This window comes from Stegostoma tigrinum, chromosome 37 (genome assembly GCF_030684315.1).
Source record: "Stegostoma tigrinum isolate sSteTig4 chromosome 37, sSteTig4.hap1, whole genome shotgun sequence".
Taxonomy (NCBI): domain Eukaryota; kingdom Metazoa; phylum Chordata; class Chondrichthyes; order Orectolobiformes; family Stegostomatidae; genus Stegostoma; species Stegostoma tigrinum.
Window position 1 is genome coordinate 706,019 of NC_081390.1, and position 22,974 is coordinate 728,992.

The following is a 22,974-nucleotide window of genomic DNA, read 5'->3' on the forward strand; positions in this document are numbered from 1 at the left end:
GGTCAATCATAAAAATGACAAACAGCAGTGGACCCAACACCGACACTTGCGGTACACCACTAGTAACTGGTTTCCAGGATGAACATTTCCCATCAACTACCACCCTCTGTCTTCTTTCAGCAAGCCAGTTTCCGATCCAAACTGCTATATCTCCCACAATTCCATTCCTCCGCATTTTGTGCAATAGCCTATTGTGGGGAACCTTATCGAACGCCTTGCTGAAATCCATATACACCACATCAACCAGTTTACTCTCATCTACCTGTTTGGTCACCTTCTCAAAGAACTCAATAAGGTTTGTGAGGCACGACCTTCCCTTCACAAAACTGTGCTGACTATCCCTAATCAATTTATTCTTTTCTAGATGATTATAAATCCTATCCCTTATAACCTTTTCCAACACTTTACCAACAACTGAGGTAAGGCTCACTGGCCGATAATTCCCAGGGTTGTCTCTACTCCCCTTCTTGAACAGGGGAACCACATTTGCTATCCTCCAGTCATCTGGCACTATTCCTGTAGACAATGACGAGTTAAAGATCAATGCCAAAGGCTCAGCAATCTCCCCCCTGGCTTCCCAGAGGATCCGAGGATAAATCCCTTCCGGCCCAGGGGACTTATCTGTCTTCACCCTCTGTAGGATTTCTAATACCTCTTCCTTGTGAACCTCAATCCCACCTAGTCTAGTAGCCTGTATCTCAGTATTCTCCTCGACAACATTGTCGTTTTCTAGAGTGAATACTGTTTAAATCATGTTTAGGAGAACCAACTGTGTGTCTCACTGAATTGATTGTCAAAGAGGATATGAACCAAAATTAAGCCTGCAGCAGGAAGATGTGGAAGAGGATATGAACCAGAATTAAACCCACAGCAGGAAGATGTGCTCATGACTCACAGTTAACAGCACTTTTATATTTTCATCATTCTCTGTCCCCAGTACCTTGGTCATTGCTTTGGACAGTTGTCTGGGTTATTTGATTGAAACCATCAATGTTCAGTACTTTAAGGATAGATGGAGTAAGAGTTGTATTTATGCAACTACTTTCTTTGCATACAGTCTCCAGCGAATCTGGGTTTGATCTGTGTTCTGATGCTTGCCTTTTTTAATTTTAGAGGACGTTAAACCGAAGCAGCTGAAGGCAGGTCCTCTGTGTGAAATCTGTAAGAATGTGATAAAATATCTGGATAACACACTGGAAAAGAATTCCACAGAGCAGGAGATTGAGAATGCCCTGGACAAAGTCTGTAACGTACTGCCAGCTACATTGCGTGATGAGGTAAAAGATCAGCAGCATTCCCAGCTTTGCAATGTGAGAGACCCAACAGTATAACTCAGTGTTGTAGCCAGATCAGTGCCGGTGTGGTGTGCAAATGGAAGCCTCCTACACTGTGCATTCTGCAGGTGGAACATGACATTGTTTAAGGGCTTTCTTGTGAACTTCAGCATCTTACCCCGCACGTCTGTACCAGTGAGATGGGGTGCTGTGGTTGCAGTGTAAAGAGTATGCTGCTGAGGCCCACCAATCCCATCATTTTGTTAAATGTGTTTCCTGCTATTAATGCATGAAATTTCCTGCATTGCTAAACTGCTGAAACAAGTGCTTTGTGTTTCAGTGTATCAACCTGATAGCTGAGTATGGATCGGTCCTACTGCATATTTTGTTGGAAAGTTTGGACCCAGATTTTGTTTGCACAGTGAGTATTATTTAACTTTCTAATAGATTGCTCTATGAAAGTTGCAGTGTTGGAGTATTTTATTTAATTTATTAATGGGATGTGGATATTGTTGGCTAAGCATTCTCTCCATTGACAGTTCAGAAGTGGAGGTGTTCTCTGATGACTGTACAGTGTTCATGATTAGTTACAGCTGAACTAATCTGTATCTGGACCCTGGTATGGCAGGATTGTCTCAGGAGCAAAAGCTAAATAGGTTGGGGGATCTACTTGTTGGAGTTCAAAAGAATGAGTCGTGATCTCATTGAAACATGTAGGATTCTTAAGGGGCTTAACAGGCTAAACCCTGAGAAACTGTTTCCTTTCATGGGAGAGTTTAGTACCAGAAGACACAGTCTTAAACTGGTCCTCCTCTTATTCTGAAACTGAGATAAGGATGAAATTCTTATGAGAGTTGAGTGTCTTTGGCACTCCTTGTCACAGAGCAGTGGAGACAGAGTCTTTTGATATATTTAAGGCTGAGATATCTGATTCTCATTCTCATTCTCTCATTCAGTAGGGGAATCCAGGATTGCAGGGAAATCACAAAGTGGGTATGAGGTGTATTGAATATAGCATGATCCTACTGGGTAGCAGAGCAGTCTCAAAGGCTGAATGAACCACTCGTTCCAATTCCTCATAGTCTTACGTTCAAATGCAACGAAACTTGGACAGTATCCAGGCTTGGACTGATAAGTGAAAAGTAACAAGCACTCCACACAAATGCCAGCAATGACCATTTTCAATATCAGACAACCTAAACACCGCCCTTTAAAATTCAATGATATTACCATCACTGAATGCCTAATATCAACGTCCTGAGGTTTCCATTAACCAGAAATTCAAGTTGACTTGCCATATAAATACGTGGCTACAAGTTTGTCAGAGTCTAGGAATACTACAGCGAGAAACTCATCTCCTGACTCCCCAAAGCCTCAATTATCATCCCCTCAATTATATTAGTTTTCCGAATTGTTTGCTGTACCTACATTCTAACCTTTTGTGATTCATGCACTAGAACACCCAGATCCCTCTGCATCTCCAGAGTTCTGCAATCTCACATCATTTAGATAATATGCCTTCTTATTCTTCTTGGCCAAAGTTGACCTTTTAGCATTTTCCCAGGATAATACAGCATCTACCAGATTCCTACTCTGATTCAAATTTGGGAACCATATGTCCATCCCTTCATATTATTTATGCAAAATGTAAACATTTGAAACCCCAGCATTGATCCCTGTGGTAGATCATGTGTCCTATTAAGCTAACTTGAAAAAGACCAATCGATGCCTTCTCTCTGCTTCTTGTTAGCCAGTCGATCTTTAACTGCCAATATGTTACTCCCGACACAATAAGCTGCTACTTTCTGTTGTAACCTTTAATGTTGCATTTTATCAAATGCTTTCTGGAAATCCAATAGCAGTACATCCACTAGTTCATTTTCATTCACAGCCCAGGTTGCCAACTCAAAGAACTCCTATTGATTGGTCAAACATGATTACCCTTTCACAAAGCCACATCATTCTGTTTGTTTACCTTGAACCTATAAGTGCTGTGCTGTAGAATCTTGAATAGCTCTTAACATTTTCCCAGTGGCTCAGTGGTTAGCACTGCTGCCTCAAAGGCCAAGGGCACAGGGTTGATTCCCACCCTGTGGTAACTGTGAAGTTTGTACATTCTCCCCGTGTCTGTTTGAGTTTCCTCCGGGTGCTCTGGTTTCCTCCTGGGGAGAAAGTGGCAGAATGGAGTTGAGCAACTTATCAGCCGTGATTGAATGGTGGAGTAGACTGAATGGGTCAAATGGTCTATTTTCTGCTCCTGTGTCTTATAGGCTTATGTGTAGGTTAGGCAGTTTGGCCATGCTAGATTCCCTGTATTGTCCAGGGATGTGCAGGCTGGGTGGGAAATGCAGGGTTACAGGGATAGGGTAGAAGGGTGAGTCTGGATGGGATGCCCTTCAGAGGGTCGACGTGGACTCGATGGACTGAATGACCTACTTCCACACTATGGATTTTATTAAACCTATGATAGATGTAAAACCAACTGGCTTGTAGTTTCTTCTAGTGGTATCTTGGGGCCTGGGATAGGGGTGAGGGAGGAGGTGTGGGGACAAGTGTAGCATTTCCTGCGGTTGCAGGGGAAGGTGCCGGGTGTGGTGGGGTTGGAGGGCAGTGTGGAGCGAACAAGGGAGTCACGGAGAGAGTGGTCTCTCCGGAAAGCAGACAGGGGAGGGGATGGAAAAATGTCTTGGGTGGTGGGGTCGGATTGTAAATGCCGGAAGTGTCAGAGGATGATGCATTCTATCCGGAGGTTGGTAGGGTGGTGTGTGAGAACGAGGGGGATCCTCTTAGGGCGGTTGTGGCGGGGGCAGGGTGTGAGGGATGTGTTGCGGGAAATACGGGAGACGCGGTCAAGGGCGTTCTCGATCACTGTGGGGGGAAAGTTGCGGTCCTTGAAGAACTTGGACATCTGGGATGTGCGGGAGTGGAATGTCTTATCGTGGGAGCAGATGCGGCGGAGGCGGAGGAATTGGGAATAGGGGATGGAATTTTTGCAGGAGGGTGGGTGGGAGGAGGTGTATTCTAGGTAGCTATGGGAGTCGGTGGGCTTGAAATGGACATCAGTTACAAGCTGGTTGCCTGAAATGGAGACTGAGAGGTCCAGGAAGGTGAGGGATGTGCTGGAGGTGGCCCAGGTGAACTGAAGGTTGGGGTGGAAGGTGTTGGTGAAGTGGATGAACTGTTCGAGCTCCTTTGGGGAGCAAGAGGCGGCGCCGATACAGTCATCAATGTACCGGAGGAAGAGGTGGGGTTTGGGTATCAATGTACCGGAGGAACCTCTACATCGCCGATCCCAGACGCCAACTCTCCGACACCACCTCCTACCGCCTCCTTGATTATGACCCCACACCCGAGCACCAAACCATCATCTCCAACACCATTCACGACCTCATCACCTCAGGGGACCTCCCACCCACAGCCTCCAACCTCATTGTTCCCCAACCCCGCACAGCCCGTTTCTATCTCCTTCCCAAAATCCACAAACCTGCCTGCCTTGGTCAACCCATCGTCTCAGCTTGCTCCTGCCCCACCGAACTCATCTCCACCTATCTGGACTCCATTTTCTCCCCTTTGGTCCAGGAACTCCCCACCTATGTCCGTGACACCACCCACGCCCTCCACCTCCTCCAGGACTTCCAATTCCCTGGCCCCCAACACCTCATATTCACCATGGACGTCCAGTCCCTGTACACCTGCATTCCGCACGGAGATGGCCTCAAGGCCCTCCGCTTCTTCCTGTCCCGCAGGCCCGACCAGTCCCCCTCCACCGACACTCTCATCCGCCTAGCTGAACTCGTCCTCACACTTAACAACTTCTCTTTTGACTCCTCCCACTTCCTACAGACTAAGGGGGTGGCCATGGGCCCCACCAGCTATGCCTGCCTCTTTGTAGGTTACATGGAACAGGCCCTCTTCCGCACCTACACAGGCCCCAAACCCCACCTCTTCCTCCGGTACATTGATGACTGTATCAGCGCCGCCTCTTGCTCCCCAGAGGAGCTCGAACAGTTCATCCACTTCACCAACACCTTCCACCCCAACCTTCAGTTCACCTGGGCCATCTCCAGCACATCCCTCACCTTCCTGGACCTCTCAGTCTCCATCTCAGGCAACCAGCTTGTAACTGATGTCCATTTCAAGCCCACCGACTCCCACAGCTACCTAGAATACACCTCCTCCCACCCACCCTCCTGCAAAAATTCCATCCCCTATTCCCAATTCCTCCGCCTCCGCCGCATCTGCTCCCACGATAAGACATTCCACTCCCGCACATCCCAGATGTCCAAGTTCTTTAAGGACCGCATCTTTCCCCCCACAGTGATCGAGAACGCCCTTGACCGCGTCTCCCGTATTTCCCGCAACACATCCCTCACACCCTGCCCCCGCCACAACCGCCCTAAGAGGATCCCCCTCGTTCTCTCACACCACCCTACCAACCTCCGGATACAACGCAACATCCTCCTACACTTCCGCCATTTACAATCCGACCCCACCACCCAAGACATTTTTCCATCCCCTCCCCTGTCTGCTTTCCGGAGAGACCACTCTCTCCGTGACTCCCTTGTTCGCTCCACACTGCCCTCCAACCCCACCACACCCGGCACCTTCCCCTGCAACCGCAGGAAATGCTGCACTTGTCCCCACACCTCCCCCTCACCCCTATCCCAGGCCCCAAGATGACATTCCACATTAAGCAGAGGTTCACCTGCACATCTGCCAATGTGGCATACTGCATCCACTGTACCCGGTACGGCTTCCTCTACATTGGGGAAACCAAGCGGAAGCTTGGGGACCGCTTTGCAGAACACCTCCGCTCAGTTCGCAACAAACAACTGCACCTCCCCAGTCGCAAACCATTTCCACTCCCCCTCCCATTCTCCAGATGACATGTCCATCATGGGCCTCCTGCACTGCCACGATGATGCCACCCGAAGGTTGCAGGAACAGCAACTCATATTCCGCCTGGGAACCCTGCAGCCATATGGTATCAATGTGGACTTCACCAGTTTCAAAATCTACCCTTCCCCTACTGCACCCCTAAACCAGCCTAGTTCGTCCCCTCCCCCGACTGCACCACACAACCAGCCCAGCTCTTCCCCCCCCCCCACCCACTGCATCCCAAAACCAGTCCAACCTGTCTCTGCCTCCCTAACCGGTTCTTCCTCTCACCCATCCCTTCCTCCCACCCCAAGCCGCACCCCCAGCTACCTACTAACCTCATCCCACCTCCTTGACCTGTCCGTCTTCCCTGGACTGACCTATCCCCTCCCTATCACCCCACCTATACTCTCTCCACCTATCTTCTTTACTCTCCATCTTCGGTCCGCCTCCCCCTCTCTCCCTATTTATTCCAGTTCCCTCTCCCCATCCCCCTCTCTGATGAAGGGTCTAGGCCTGAAACGTCAGCTTTTGTGCTCCTGAGATGCTGCTTGGCCTGCTGTGTTCATCCAGCCTCACATTTTATTATATTGGCTTGTAGTTTCCTGCTTTGTGTATCCCTCTCTTGTTGACTAAGGAAGTTAACATTCCTTATCTTTCTTTGTAATGGGACCCTCCCCAAATCAAGAGATTTGGAAAATGTAAACAAATGTATCAATTTAATTAATTACTTTTAAGAGCATCGGGACCTGGTTACTTGTCAGTTTACAACTCCAGCAGATTAACTCAGTACCGCTTCTATGGCTATTGTAATTTTTTGAGTTCCATCCTCATTTACATTTCCTGATCTCCTGATCCTGGGGTGTTTGTATTCTCTATACTGAAGAGTGATGAAAAATATTAGTTCAGTTTATCTGCCACCTCCCTATTTTCAGTTTTCTAATTCACCTGGCTCACTATATATCAAAGCTCACTAGGTTAACTCATCTTTTAAAAATACTTTTAAGCACTCTTGTTATCTATTTTGCTCTGTGCTCTGATTTTTTTTCTCCTTTTTTTGCTCATTCTTTACAGTTTTCACGTCCCACAAATGATTGAAAGTTTGAAACTATTGTTAACCTTTCTAGTTAATGACAGGTGGTGTTTGTCCCTTGGATTTTTGTTTTACTTCCTGGGATATATCTGTTTTGTGTTCTGAAATCTCCTCTTTGCCTGCTGCTGTATCTCTATGAACCTATACTTTAATCTAATTTACTGATTCACTTGAGCGAGCTCTGTTTTCATATCCTCATCATCATCACCTTTCAAGTTTCAAGATAGAGTCTGAACGTCTTCCACTCTACCACAGAACTCTCTTGTTCTTTCTGTTCCTCCCCACTCTTCTACTGGCTTTAAAAAACTTTTTTTTATCTGTATTATGTTCTGATGAAAGATCATGCATCTGGAACATTAACTCTTGTTTCTTTCTCAACAGACTTTGTCTGACCTGCTGAGTATTTCCAGCATTCTCTGTTTATATAGTGAAGCAGTAGTTTACTGTGAGCAGCACCATGAGAAACCAGTGGTTTAAGCGGAATGTGCCTGCCTAACAACAAGGTAAAGGAGAATACTACTTTTCTCCGAGTTGTATTTGAAATTTTAATGACTAAATTTAATCAACAGGGTTGGGAGTATTAAACAAGACTTCTCAAATGGACAATTGACCTTTACTGTGGTCTACCTTTTTGGAGTTTCTCGTATGTTGCAGTTCTGTTAGTTTGTGCCTGATAAATTTGCATTTCCACCAACAGAAAGCTGGGCTTTGTGAAGCTGCAAAACAACATCTGCTGGGAGCTGATAAATGTGTTTGGGGTCCATCGTACTGGTGTAAGAACATGGAGACTGCAACTCAGTGCAATGTAAGTAACTAAAATACCAGTAGTGCAAAAGTACCGTGGTATTTGGGCACAGCGTGCCAAGTAAGAGCTCCAACTGTATGTAATAGGCCCAGTGATGTTGCAATCCCAAATGAACTTAACATTCCTTGATGATAGAAGGAGCGTTGCACTTTTTTCAAAAAAAAAACAAAAACCTGCAGATGTTGTAAATCTGAGACACAAAACGGTGAGTCCTGGGGAACTACAACAGGTCTGAAAGCATTTGCAGAGAAAGAAGCAGAAATAAACATTTTGATTCCAGTGGCCCTTCTTCAGACCAAGAAATGGCTAAGGAAAGATAGTACTTATGCTTATGACGAGGGCATGGAGCTCAGACATGTCCACCTTCCACTTTTTTTTGTTTGTGGGGTGGTGCAGGGCACTTTGGAAATGTCCAACGTTATCCCCTGTACCTCCACAGCCCTCAACTCCAACCCCAATCCCTTCCTGACTTGCTTCAAAACAAAACCTAGCCAGCATGGTTGGCAGGGCCTTCTGTTATGTTCAACCCATTCCTTTCACTTCTCCCTTCAACCTTCTCTCACCTACACAATGCTAATAGACTCCCCTGGTCCTCACTTTCCACCTCACCAGCCTCTGCATCCATAGGATCATTAGCCAGCATTTGTACCACTGGTGACATCTGCAGGCATGGACGCACATACCACCTCCCCCCGCCCCCACCCTACCCCAATCAGCATTCTGTTGGGATTGTTTGCCCAGGACATCCTAATCCTCTCTTCCACCACGCCTCATGCCCCACAGCACCTTCCCATGCAATCACAGGTGGCAGTACTCGACCATTTAGTCTGCTGTATTCACAGCCCACATGCAGGCAGGTTGACTGCTTTACCAAACAACTATGTTCTGTTTGTGAAAAAAACAACAATTTTCCTGTCGCTTACAGCTTCAACGCACTGTCGTGTTCCTATGCCATCGTTTGTTTCATGTAGAATGATGGTAGACTGGAGCATTCGACCACATGAACATGCTCCACCATTCATTATGACCATGGCTGATCACTTAGCTAAATAAATGAATCCCACCTCCCCTATTCAGTAATTCCTTTAGCCTCTGGGTCTGTATGTACCTCTTTCTCGCAAACATAATATTTTGGATTCAGCCACTCTGTCATAGTGAAATCCACAGGTTCACCACTGAGGGTAATGAAATTTCTCCTCATCTCAGTCCTAAAAGGACTTATCCTTATTTTTAAACTGTGATCCCTGGATCTGGACTTCCCTGCTATTGAAAACATCCTTTCTACATCTAACCTGTCCGGTCACAGAAAGTAATCGTGCAGATGCAGCAGGCAGTAAAGAATGCAAATTGTCTGCTGGCCTTCGCAGTGAGAGGATTTGAGTACAGCCAGCATACAACTTGCTGCCTTTACTGCCCGCTGCACCTGCATGTTTACTTTCTGTGATCAGTGCACAAGGACACCCAGGCCTCGTTAAATGCTTCCCTGTCTGATTTTACAGGCATTTAAATAATAATCTGCCTTCCTATTGTTGTTACCAAAGTGGATAACCTCAAATTTATCCGTATTATACTGCACCTGCCGTGCATTTGCCTACTCACTTAATCTGTCTGAATCTCACTGCAACATCTCTGTATCCTCTCCACGGCTCAGCCCTCATTAACATATTTCGTGGTTAGCTGGTAACCTCGTACTGATCTGCAGTATTCCACAGATTGCTGTCTGCCATTCAGAAAAAGATACATTTGTTCCTACTCTTAATGCTTATCAGCAATCTTTTCATTTGCCTGTCCTTTTTTTCTCTTTCTTAGTACCATCACCAAGCACTCTAACTTTGCCTGCTCCCTAGCCCCTGCCCTTATCAACAAAAATACTACCTCCAAACCATTTTCAATTGTGACAAAGGGTGCCTAGACATGAAACTGTTCTTCTAAACTAAATCATGGCAGGATGGGAGTGGCTTCAGTTGCATGGAACATTATGGAAAACATTAGTGCAGTGGTGGGTTCAGCAATGGTTAAAATTTCCAGAACAAGTAATAGGACAGAGATTATGGAAAGCGTTGCGAGTGTAACTTCAGGCATAGCAGATTAGGAGACAACTATGAGTATGTGGTCAGTCAACACAGGACTGAGGATGCTGTACTTAAATGCACACAGTATACAAAACAAGGTAAATGAGCTTCTGAAACAGGTTAAAGTTGGCAGGTACGATGTTGTGTGTGTCACAGAGACTTGGCTGTATGGGATCAGGGCTGGGAACTGACTATCCACTGAAATATGTTTCATCAAAAAGATGGGTGGGGGTGGACTGCCTTGTGTGTAAGAAATGAAACTAAATTGATAGTTGACATTGATCTAAAGTGATAAGAGTTGGAAGGCATGCAATCTGGGTAGAGTTGAGGAATCACAAAGGAAAAAAGACCCTGATTACTTATGTACCAGCTTCATAGCAATAGTCAAGATGTGGGGAAGAAAATAAATAAGATGAAAATGGCAAGTAAGAAAGACACTATTCAGTAATCACAGGGAACTTCAAGGTGCAGGTGGACTGAGAAAATCAGGTTGGTAGCAGATCTCAAGAAAAGAAATTTGTTTAATGTAAACAAGATGGGATTTTGGAACAGCTTGTGAAAGACCCCACTAGGGAACAGGTAGTTCTAGATCTGGTGATGTGTAGTGAGGCAGACTTCATGAGATAATTGAATCAAATGTAACAGTAATACAATTGAGCAAAGGTAATTACAAAGACCAGAGTGGTACACTGGCTAGAGTTGATTGGAAGGGGAGCCTAGCAGGGAAGACAGTGGAGCAGCAATGGCAGGGGTTTCTGGGGGTAAAATGGGAGGTGCAGCAGAAAATCATGCCAAGAAAGAAGAAGCGTACTAAGGGGAAGATGTGGCACCCATTACTGACAAGGGAGGTTATGGACAGCATAAAAGGAAAAGTACATATTGTGGTGAGTATGATTGGGCAGCCTTTAAAAATCAGCAAAGGACAAATTAAAAATACAATAAGGGAGGAGAAGATGAAATAGGGGAGTAAGCTAGCTAGTAATATAAAAGAAAATTGCAAGAGGTTTTTTAGATTTCTGAAAGGTGAGAGAGAGGCAAGAATGATCATTGGATTGCTGGAAAATGAGGCTGGAGAAGTAGTAATGGGGAACAAAGGAGAAACTGAATAGGTACTTTGCGTGAGTTTTGACAGCAGTAGCATACTGGGACTTAAAGATCCGGGCACAGAGGTGAGTATAAATGTCCATCACTAAGGAGAAGGTACTGGGGAAGCAGAAAGGTCCGTAGGTGGATAAATTACTCGGACCAGTGGTCTATTCTCAAGGGTGTAAAGGAGATAGCTGAGTAGATTGTGTTGGCTTTCAGAAATCTCTGGAATCAGGAAGGTACCAGAGAACTGGAAATGGCTCATGTAACACCCTGGTTTAAAAAGGGAAGGAGTCAGAACACAAACCATAGGCCAGTTAGCCTGATTTTGATTTTGAGGTCCACTATTGAGGATGAGATTGCGGAGTACTTGGAATTGCATAGTAAAATAGGAATGAATCAGCATGGCTTTGTCAACGGGAGTTCACTTCTGACATATCTGTTAGAAGTCTTTGAGAAGGTAATGAGCAAATTAGACAATGGAGAACCAGTGGATGTGATTTGTTTGGATTCCCAGAATGCCTTTGACAAAGTGGCATACAGGAAACTGGTAAATAAGGCAAGAGCTCATGTTGGCAGGGACAAGGTATTGACATGTCTCAAGGATTGGTTGACAGGCAGAAGGCAACAAGTGGAGGAAAATGGGTCTTTTTCAGGATAGCAATCAGTGACTCGCTGAATCCTGCCAGTATAAGGTACTGGTCAGATTGCATTTGGAATATTATCAGCTGCTTTGGGCCCCTAAGGAAGAATGTGCTGGTGTTGAAGAGGGTCCAGCACAGGTTTACAAGAATGACTTGATGGAGGAAGGGCTTGTCACGTGAGGAGCAGTTGAGAACCCCGTGTCTGTATTCAATGGAATTTAGGAAGATGAAGGGGGAGTCCTGTTGAAACTTGCAGAATACTGAGATACCTGGATAGAGTGGTCGTGGAGAAGATCTTTGCACCAGTAGGAGAGATTAAGACCCACAGGCACAGCCTCAGAATTGAACAGAAATCCTTTAGAACTATGATGGAAAGGAATTTATTCAGCCAAAAGATGGTTAATCTGTGGGAACTCATTGCCACAGACGGCTGTGGAGGACAAGTAATTGAGTGTATTTAAGACTAGATGGATAGGTTCTTGAGTGATAAGGTGTGGGTGGGGGGTTCAAGGGTTATGGGAGAAGGCAGGAGAATGGGTTGAGAAACATTTCAACCGTGATTGAATGGTGGGAGCAGACTTGATGAACTAAGTGGCCTAATTCTATTCCTGTGTCTTATGGCCTTTTCTTACTGATACTGCCAGACATGCTCAGTTTCTCTAGTACTTTCTATTTTCCGCCTTCTCCCCACCTCAGCCCAGAGTCATTGATTGTCCCTCAATTCATGGATGCCATCTACTTGGTCTATAAGCTCTGCTGTGTAATTTCGTGTGACTAAGCAGGCTCGTCCTCTTCTCACAGCTCTTGGAGCAAATAGGGAAGGGAATCCTATGAGCTAGTAGGGTTCAGAGTGTGCATCTTACTTCTTGTTTTCTCCTTTGCATGGAATGTAAAATGTATGAAGCATGATACAGCTCGATGGACAATGTATCACCATTTTGAATAACTCATAGCAAGCTTCCTCCCAGTCATGGTGATCAGTGCCATCATGCTTCTAGGATGGTTTCTGTGTGCCCCAGCTCACCATTTCTGAAACTAAGAGGGTTTGCTATGATTGTGTTTGCTCTATCGGCTTCCACTAAGCTGATAAACCTCACAGCAGGTCATTTCATTGCCATCTCCAAAAGAAAATCTACCCAACATTGCTGGACATTCAGTGGCATCACTCATTGTTGAATTCCCCACGATTGACATCCTGGGGTTTATCACTGACAAGAAACTGAACAGGACTAGCCATATAAATAACATTGGCTCCAAGAATAGATCAGAGACTAGGAATCCCGCAGGAAGTAACTCACCACCTGAATCCCCAGAACCTGTTCACCATCTGCAAGGCACAAGTCAGGAGAATGATGGAATAGTCCATTTCCCTAGTCTCCCCTACGTTGGAAAAATCAACCACAGACTGGGTGACCACTTAGCTTAATGTCTGTCCAAGGATGCTGCTGGACCTGCTGTTTTTTCCAGAATTTTTTTGTTTTCAGTACAAGTTCTAGCATCTGCAGTAATTTTCCCCCACTTGCCTGGATAAATGTCATTCCAACCACACTCATGAAGCCTGACAGCATCCAGGACAAAGCAACCTGCTTGATTTACACCAAATCCATCCCTTTCAACACTTGCCATCTTTGTCCCCAGTACAATGTCAATAGAGTATATCACCTATAGTGTAACTGTCAGCTTTGGATATTTGCAAGATTGTCATCTCTGAGCACAATTCGCATTTGTCTTCAGTAATCTACAATGCATTCACTGTTCTTGGAGGAGCAGTATATTGTTGGATAGGACCTTGTGCCCATCTGATAGTTGTGCACTTTAACCGTGGAATAAATAGCACATGTGAATAGTACTGAAGTCTGTTTAATTATCAGCAGTCACCTTCAGTCCGAATTTCTGGTGAAGGTGTGGTGGTTTCTTCTGGGATGTTACGGCAACTCACATTATAATGCCCTGAAACTGAGATGATTGATATCTGAGAACCACAGTTGTCATACTTTGTGTTAGGCAATGATTTCAATGAATGGAGAATTTTCCTGTTCACTTCAATTCACAGAATTGTTACAGCAGAAAAGGCCATTTGGCTCATTAAGTCACTACTGGCTCTCCAAATGAGTAATTCTGTTAGACCCTTTCTCCCTGTAACCTTGCATTTTTTTTTCATGTAATATTAAGGCTAAAACTCATTGATGCCACACTCAGTCAAATGTTGATATAAAAGACAATTACTGTTATCTGACCCCTCTTCAGCACTCTCATCTATGACTGGCGTATTGGTGGACAGGTTAGCAGATATATAGATGAATTATCAACTTGGCATTTTTAGCTGAAGATCCTTACTAAAGGTTTCTGCTGAGAGCAGTGCAATAGGTTGAGCCTTCTTGATCCTGCTAGCTAAACAAATAAACTGAGAATGGTCTCCTGTAATGTTCTATGATACAGGACATTCCATTGCTTTCTGTACCTTGGATTGTCAAAAATTTTAACTAGTGTGGAACAAGGGGTGGTTGTAGTTTGTCTGCGTTTTGAGGACTGATAACAAAGACACTTCAGGCCCAAGATTGTGATTCTTCTTCATCTTTAATCTCTCTTGGACAAGAGGCTCAATATCCTGTGCCCAGGTGAGAAAGAGAAACCAGCCATAGTTTCTGCACCCAGACTCTGTCCTGTTACAAGGATGTTGTATTTGTAATTGTTGCAGGAGACCATGTTGGATTCAAATTTAATGATTTGCTAAATAACATATTGACATGACTGCACCTTTTTTGAAATGTAGAAGCATGTATATGTGGGCCATTTCCACTGCTTAGCTTGTCCTGAAGCTTTATAGCTTAAACTCAAATTGATTTTTGTACGTATTAAGCTTTTTATAAATACCTGTGATCAGGTCAACCTGCCTCCCGAGGCATTCTGTTACAAGCAGTCAGCAACTTTCTGTTTCATCGTTCCCTGAACATCTCCATACTCCTACTGTTTCGATATTTCCATCCCATCACCATTTTTCTTCACCGTCAATGTTGGTGCTAACCATGAGGACTTCAGAAAAATTTCATTCTAGCTATTTTCATAGCAGCTGTCTCTTTAAGGAAAGTCATTTAGGCATAACTCCGTAGGGTGGTCATATCAGTTGACCTGTGTTGTGAAATGTAGCATCTTCAGAAATTGAGGTGACGGTATATCAGAGTCAGTATGCTGTCTTTGATCACTGACTTTGTAATTTCTAATAATTTGTATTTCTCCCAACAGGCTGTTGATCATTGCAAACGCCATATCTGGAACTGAAAGGCATCACTTTCTGGATGAAGACAATAATCATTTTAAAATAAGAATCATTTTTGTTTCTCTGGAATATTTTTCTGTTTTGTTTTCTTGTAATGTATGCTGCCACATTAGGCAGAAAAATGTATCTACTGTAACAATCTGTCAGGTTCCTTAAAGTCTTGTATCTGCAACAACTAATGATGTTGAATAGTCTAACTGCCTCGTGGTGATATGTAGATTATAAATGCTGTCTGACTTCCAGTCCCATTTGAGTTGTACTAGTTGCACTAGGTGTGCTGCTAACAATGCTGTATTGCAGCTGATTGAAAATCAAGGTAAGTCCTTGGACATGGAACACTGGAAGGAAAATGCAGGAGTGCAATAATTATTTTGCAAGTTTGACAATGTATAATTTTTTTGCAGTTTGACTTGATCAGTTTTACTACTTGACAATTAACTAAGCTCCACTTCTGAGTATGATTGATCTGAAAGGCTTGGGCATGCATGCTCAAAGTTTCTGGAATATTAGTGTTTTTGAGTACACATTTCTGATGCCTTGATGTCTGTCTTTGAATCTAGTGAAACATGTGTAATTTGCTTTGTCAATAAAATGTGCGCTAAATCCTATCTGTGCAATGGCCATATTCTTTGTGCTGTGGGAGCTGCATGCATTTGATCTCCAGTTAACTTGAAAAAGGAGTTCAGTGGATGCAGACTTTTTTAAATTCCTTGTTTTCTTGTAATGACAATTCCCTGGCCTGGGGTACAGGTGTTCATTGTGTACCATCTGGAGCAAGTCATGTGCAGAAATCTCATGAGGACTACATGTCAAATTAAATAATACTCAACCTGTCTGTCTGCTTAAAACTTCATCTGTGATACCTCTGATTTTGATTATTGCAGTGCATTCCTGTCCAGTCTCTGACACTTCATAGATATAGAGATATATATATATCTATATATGTATAACAACTGCACATCACTTCTGCACTCAGTGACCTGTGTTAGATCCCCTTTAAACAATCATCTTGGTTTTGAAAACTGTCTTCCTTATTTTCACATTCCTCCATCGCCTGTGCCTTCCCTAGCTATTTAACTTTCTCAAATCCCGCAAGTCCTCGGATGCCTGCCCTTCTCCAGTACTGACCTCGTGAGCAGATTTTAATCATTATACAATTGTTGTCTGTGCATCTGGAATTCCCTTCCTGAAACAATGCTTAAAACATATTTTACCAAGCTTCGTATAGAAAATCGTAGCATCCCTACAGTGTGGAAACACGCCCTATGGCACAACTTAGTCCACACCGTAACTCTGAGCATCCCACCCAGACCCATCCCTGTATAAACCCACCTAATCTACACATCTCTGAACACTCCAGGCAATTTAGCATGGCCAATCCACCTAGCCTGCAAATCTTTGGACTATGGGATGAAACTGGAGCACTCAGAGGAAACCCACGCAGACACGGGAGAATGTGCAAACTCCACACGCTTGCTTGAGGGTGGAATCGAACCCAGGTCCCTGGTGCTGGGAGGCAGCAGTGCTAGCCACTGAGCCTATTATCTAACCTATTATTTCCACGGTTGTGAAAACACTTGGGACAGCTTACTGCATTAAAGGTACTGACAAGCTGGTGTTTTCACTAGACCGTTGTAGCTGCTCTGCCATTCAGGAGGATAATAGATGGAGTTTTGCATCAACTCCACTTATTGGCACTATCCCAGATCCCTTGAGCTAAATTAGTGCCCAAAATGCATTTTTCTCAGCCTCCGTATACTCAACAATCAAATATCTGCACAAATAACTGCAGTACTAGAAATCTGAAACAAAAACAGTGCTTGGAGAAACAAAGTAGGTCTGGAGCAACTGAAAAGGGGAAAATTAATGTTTCATCAAAACAGACAAAGCATCACTGGACTCAGATGCTGCCAGTCCTGCTGTTTCTCCAGCAATCTCTCTATTTGTTTCAAATATCCACAGCTCTGGCACTGAGCATTGCAAAGATTCACAACCTTCAATGATGAAATTTCTCATCTTTAGTCTGAAATGGACTAAGTTGAAAAAATTGATTATACAGACTATTAGGTGAAAACAGGTTGGCTATGATGAAAGCAGCCTGTCATGTCAGGGCCAAGGGTGTAGGAGTGCTTAAAGGACATTGAAGGTGCTCAGGCCCTAAAATCATTGAACTCTATATGATAAGAGTCCTGAGATGGAAAATGAGATTATTCTTCCAGCTTGCAATGACCCTCACTGGAGTACTGTAGCATGCCCAAGACACACATGTTGGCCAGTGGACATGTGTTGAAGTGGCAGACAACTGGAAGCTTGGGGTCATTTTTGCGAACAGAATGTTGGTGTTTTGCAAAGTGGTTGCCCAGGCTGTATTTCATCTCCCCGAGGTAAGGAGATCATGTCTTAGGCAGCAAATTCAGTAGACTAGATTGAGTGAAGTTCAGGTAAATCATTGCTTCACCTAAAAGCTGTGTCTGGGCCTTAAATAATGAGAAGGCAAATGGACAAGTGTTAGACCTTCTCCATTTGCATGGGAGGGTAGTGTGGGAATGGAAGAGGAGTAGACAAAGGCTCCCTGAGTGAATGGTCTTTGTAGAGATCTGATATGGGAGAGGAGGGGAATAGGTGTCTGGTGATAACATCTCACTGGAAATGGTAGAAATAGCTAACAATCCTTTCAATCTGGAAGCTGAGGACTGGGATGACCTATCAGTGTTGTGGGAGGGAGGAGAAGGGGCAAGGGTAGAAGTGCAGGAAATGAGTCGGACGTGGCTTAGAGCTACGTCAGCCATGGGGGCATCATGAATGAGATTGAGAAATAGGGTGGACTTTTCTGAGGCAAGAAGGTGGAATCATCAGAACAGAGGAGGCGGCACTGGGAGAATAGAATGGAGTCTTTACAGGAAGCAGGGTGTGAGGAAGTAACTTTGGCAGTCAGTGGGTTTGTGATGAATATAGTGAAGATAGGCCAGCCTATCCTCAGAGTGGAAATAGAGTTGTTGGGGAAGTGATGGGAGGATTCAGAAATAAAAAAAGTGAAGGAGGAAATTGGAAGCAAAATTGATAAACGTTTCCAATTCAGGACAAAAGAGAGAAACCGCACTGTTGATGTCATCAATGTATAGTGAGAGTTGTGGGTCAGGGCCTGAGAAGGACTAAAGCAAAGAATATTCCATGTACCACTTGAAGAGGCATGCATAACTGTGGCTCATGTCAGTGCCCATGGCCACCCCTTTGATCTGACAAAAGCTAAAGGAAAAGTTGTTCAAAGTGAAGACAGACTTGGCCAGACATGAGCGTGGTGGAGGATAGGTTCAATTAAGGCCTTCTTACCAGAAGAAATAGTGAACCCTGAGGTAATCCTGATGTGGAATAGATGCATAAATGGATTGCATATCCATGAGAAGAGAGGGTGGCTGGTGCCCACAAGCTAGAAATTCTGGAACTTTGATATTTTCTTTCTCTCCCTATGAGGTCTACCTCTACCTTTAGTTTACTTCAAAGTCTTGCTATCTCGCTGTCACCTGTCTCATCCCCAAAGTACGATCAGTTCTGATGAAGTCATACTGGACCCAAAACATTGACTCTGTTTACTCTCCACAGGCTCTGCCACATCTACTGAATTTCTCCAGCAATCACTGTTTTTGTTTCAGATACTCAACATTTTGTAGTTTTTTGTGATTTTTTTTTTAGGTTCAGTAACCTAAAGAAAGATTGGATTATTGGAGAGGGTAGGCTTTGTTGTGTTAAATTGGTTACATCTTATTCCTGGCTTATACATTACTGTTTCTTTGGAAAAAATGACCAGGTTATTCTCCTCCTCATTCTGTCACAGTCGAGGTTTGACATGTCAGCTTTGTACATAGGGTAGAACAAGCAGATTATAACAAGCTGCTGTGTTGAATACCATGACTATAATCTGCTGAAATCTAATACAAATATCTTTTGAGATTTACAATGAATTTGGAATTTTAATGGATTAAAAAAAAGGAAGTTCATTTTAGAAGGGAGAAGAAAATTAGGGTATTAATGAAATGGGGAAAAAGTGCAGAACGCTACAGCATAAAGGTACTTGGGGGTACTTGTGCATGAAACATAGAAAGCTAGTGTACAGTTACAGCAGGTAATCAGGAACGCGAATGGAATATTGGCTCTTATTTCAAATGGGTTGGAGTGTAAGACTGTGGAAGACTTGCTACAGCTGGACAAGAAGTTGGTAAAACCACATCTGGAGTACTGAGCAATGTTGGTCCTCATATTTAAGAAAATATATTTAGTTGAAGACAGCTCAGAGAAGGTTCGCTTGGATGATCTCTGATATGGAGGGATTTTCTGAGCAAAGGTTAAATAGGTTGGCATTCTACTCAGTGGATTTTAGAAGAGTGAGAGGTGAGATAGTACAACGGCCTTAGGGGGTATATTTTCTCCAGGTTTTTTTTGAAGAGAGCTTTTGAGCTGTTGGTGGACAGCTGTCTAGTCCAAGCCAATAAAGTGAACAGCTTGCAAGACCTTGGGTTTTTTTACCCCCTAAAGTTGAATAATAAAAACAGGCTGAATGGGTGGAGTCAGGCTCCCACCGAACCAGAGTTTTAGTTTATCTTTCAGTAGTTGTTGGGGTTTTGAAGATTCCATATATCTCTCCCTTCTACAGGAAACAGATTCAGCTCTCTCTCTGCTAGAATTTTCTCAATGTTCTTTCATCCTGCATATGAAACAATCAGTTTTACTGAATTTGCCTTTGCCAAGGGCGTGTTTATGCATTGTTACTGTATTGGAGCCATAGTTTTTAATAGTTAAATAATCTGTTATTTTGTTGTTTTCCAATAAAGTTATACCAATTTTCCTTTCTTTCATTTTAGTTAGAAGTAAGAATAAAGTGTGTCTTCCTTAAAGTTGATTTGTGTGACCAATTGAATTACACCTGGAACACAGCATCTTACGTTTGCTTTTAAATAAGATAAAAGTTAGCCTCGACTCTATCTCCTTAATATATATAAGGCAGGAACAGGATACTGATTGTGGATGATCAACCATGATCATAATAAATGTTGGTGCTGGCTTGAAGGGCTGAATGGCCTACTCCTGCATCTATTGTCTCTTGTCTATATTTGCGAAGGGTTGGGTTTGGTCTGGTTGATAACAAACTGGGGGCTTTCGTCAGGATAAAAATCTCTAATTCCAGGTTGAGTTTCAGATCATGGGACTCAATACAGTGAGTGGAGAGTGTAATAGAGCCCTACAGCCCAACAATGCCGACAAAAATGTCCATCCATGCTAACCCCATTTTCCCGCACTAGGCCCATATCCTTCTAAACCTTTCCTATCCATGTATTCATTCAAATACCTTTAAAATGTTGTTAATACACCCACCTCAACCACTTCCACTAGCAGCTCATTGCATATGCGTACTACCCACAGTGTAAAAAAAGTTACCCTGCTGGTTCCTATGTATACTTTCCCCTTTTAACTTAAACTGATGGCCCCTAGTCCTCAATTCCCTAACCCTGGGAAGACGACTGAGTGCATTCATCCTATCCGTGCCTCTCATGATCTTATACACTTGTATAAAATTCCCCCCTTAGTCTCCTACGTTCTAAAGAAAAAAGCCCTAGCTTGTCCAACCTCCCCCTATAATTCAGTTTCTTGAGTCCTGGCAACATCCTTGTAAATTCCTTCTGCACTCTTTCTAGTTTAATAACATCATTCCTATAGCAAGGTGATGAAAACTGAACACAATACTCCAAGTGCAGCCCCACCAACATCCTGTACAACGGCAACATAACTTCCCACCTTCTCTATTCAGTGTCCTGACTGATGAAGGCCAGTGTGCCAAAAGCCTTCTTCAGTTCCCTGCCAACCTGTGGCTCCAGTTTCAGAGAACCATGCACTTGAACCCCAAGGTCCCTCTGTTCCATTTCACTCCCTAAGGCTCTATCAGTCGCTATGAAAGCCCTTACCAAAATGCAACACCTCTCACTTATCTAGATGAAACTCCATTTGCCATTTCTCACCTCACTCCTCCTGCTGTTCAAGATCCTGCTGTAATTTCCGCTAACCTTCCTCACTGTCCACCATATACCTATTTTAGTTTCATCCACAAACTTACCAATCATATCTTGTACATTCTCATCTGAATCATTGATATAGATTACATTGATATAGATTACAGCACCGACCCTTGAGGCACACCACTAGTCACAGGCCTCCAGTCTGAAAAACATCCTTCCGCTATTACTCCCTGTTTCCTACCATCAAACCACGTGTGTATCCAATTTGCCAGGTCTCTCTGGATACCATGCAATCTAACCTTTCAGAGCAACCTACCACGTGGAACCTTATCAAAGGCCTTACTGAAATTTATACAGACTGTCTACTGCCATGCCCTCATCAACCTTCCTGGTCACTTTCATCAAAGAACTCTAACAAGTTTATGAGGCATGATCTCCCACACATGAAGGCATGCTGACTATTCCTAATCAAACCCTGACTTTCCAAATGCATGTATATCTTATACCTTAGAATATTTTCAAGTAACTTAAGTACCACAGATGTTAAGCTCACTGGTCAATAGTTCCCAGGTTTTTCTTTGCAGCCCATATTGAATAAGGGCACAACATGTGCTACCCTCCAGTCTTCCGGGACTCCACATATGGCTAACAATGATGAAAATGTATCAGCCAGGGTACCAGCAATTTCTTCCCTAGTCTCTTGCAGGGTTCTTGGATACATCTGGTCAGGACCATGGGATTTATTCACCTTCATGCATTCTAATACTTGCAACACTTCCTCTACTGCAACATGGACTTTTCCCAAGATATCACCACTAATTTCCCCAAGTTTTCTTGTCTTTCTCCTTAGTAAACACAAAGGAGAAATGTTCATTGAGGACCTCACCCATCTCATATGGTTCCACACACACATATCCACTTTGGTCCTTGAGGAGTCCTATTCTCTCTCTAGTTATTCTTATTCCTTTTTCTTCATTTGTGGGATGTGGGCATCACTGGCAGGCCAGCATTCCTTACCCATTCCTAGTTGCTCTTGAGCATTCCTCCTTGCTGTGGGTTGATCTACAATGCTATCAGGAAGGGAATTCCAGGATTTTGACCCAGTGACAGTGATGGAATGGCAATATATTTCCAAGTCAGGATGGTGAGTGACTTGGAGGGGAACTTGCTGGTGGTGATGCCCTTGTCCTTCTAGTCGCCAACCTCCCCAAGAAACTCTTATTTGCAGTGGGCTTAGTCTGGTCCATAACAGAGATAATCTCGTTGAAGCATATAGTGCTCTGAGGAAGCTTGCCAAGAGAAATGCTGAGAGGAAATTTCTACGCATGGGAGAGACTAAGATCAGACAGCATAATCTCAGAATAGAGGAATGCCAATTTAACAATAAGATGAGGAAGAATTTCTTCTCTCAGAGGGTTGTAAGAGTTTGGAACTCCTTGCCATGGAGAGCTATGGGTGCAGAGTCCATGTGTATATTTAAGGCTTCAATTTTTGATTAAGTCGGCGAATCAAGGGTTACAGTGAAAGAGCAGGAGAGTGAACAGAAAGGTTGTTGGATCAGCCATTATCCTATTAAATTGTGAAGCAGGCTCAAGGGACCAAATAGCCTACTCCAGTCCCTACTTATTATTGTCTTACCATCTTTTCAGTATTTTTTGGTTTTTGGCAATTTCATCATATCATTCACTGCACTGATCACTTTGTTTTCTTTTCACAAAATCTTTGTTATTTCATTTTCAATTAAAAATCCAGTTATTAATAGCCCTATTGCAGATGGTTTCATTCTTTTCAAGTTCAGTGTCAAATTACTGTTTTAATCTAATCCAAACCCTGTTGCTAG

The 22,974-nt window shown here is 43.6% G+C and overlaps 1 protein-coding gene across 1 annotated transcript in view; it reads left to right on the forward strand.

Annotated features, from left to right (window-relative positions):
- psap (prosaposin) overlaps nucleotides 1-15,737 on the forward strand; it is a 60,849-nt gene extending 45,112 nt beyond the window's left edge. The window contains exons 11-14 of the mRNA XM_059640346.1: nucleotides 1,114-1,277; nucleotides 1,615-1,695; nucleotides 7,943-8,050; nucleotides 15,096-15,737. Coding sequence (XP_059496329.1) covers nucleotides 1,114-1,277; nucleotides 1,615-1,695; nucleotides 7,943-8,050; nucleotides 15,096-15,131 — 389 coding nt within the window. The 3' untranslated portion in view covers nucleotides 15,132-15,737. The remainder of the gene's footprint in view (nucleotides 1-1,113; nucleotides 1,278-1,614; nucleotides 1,696-7,942; nucleotides 8,051-15,095) is intronic.
- The last annotated feature ends 7,237 nt before the right edge of the window (nucleotides 15,738-22,974 follow it).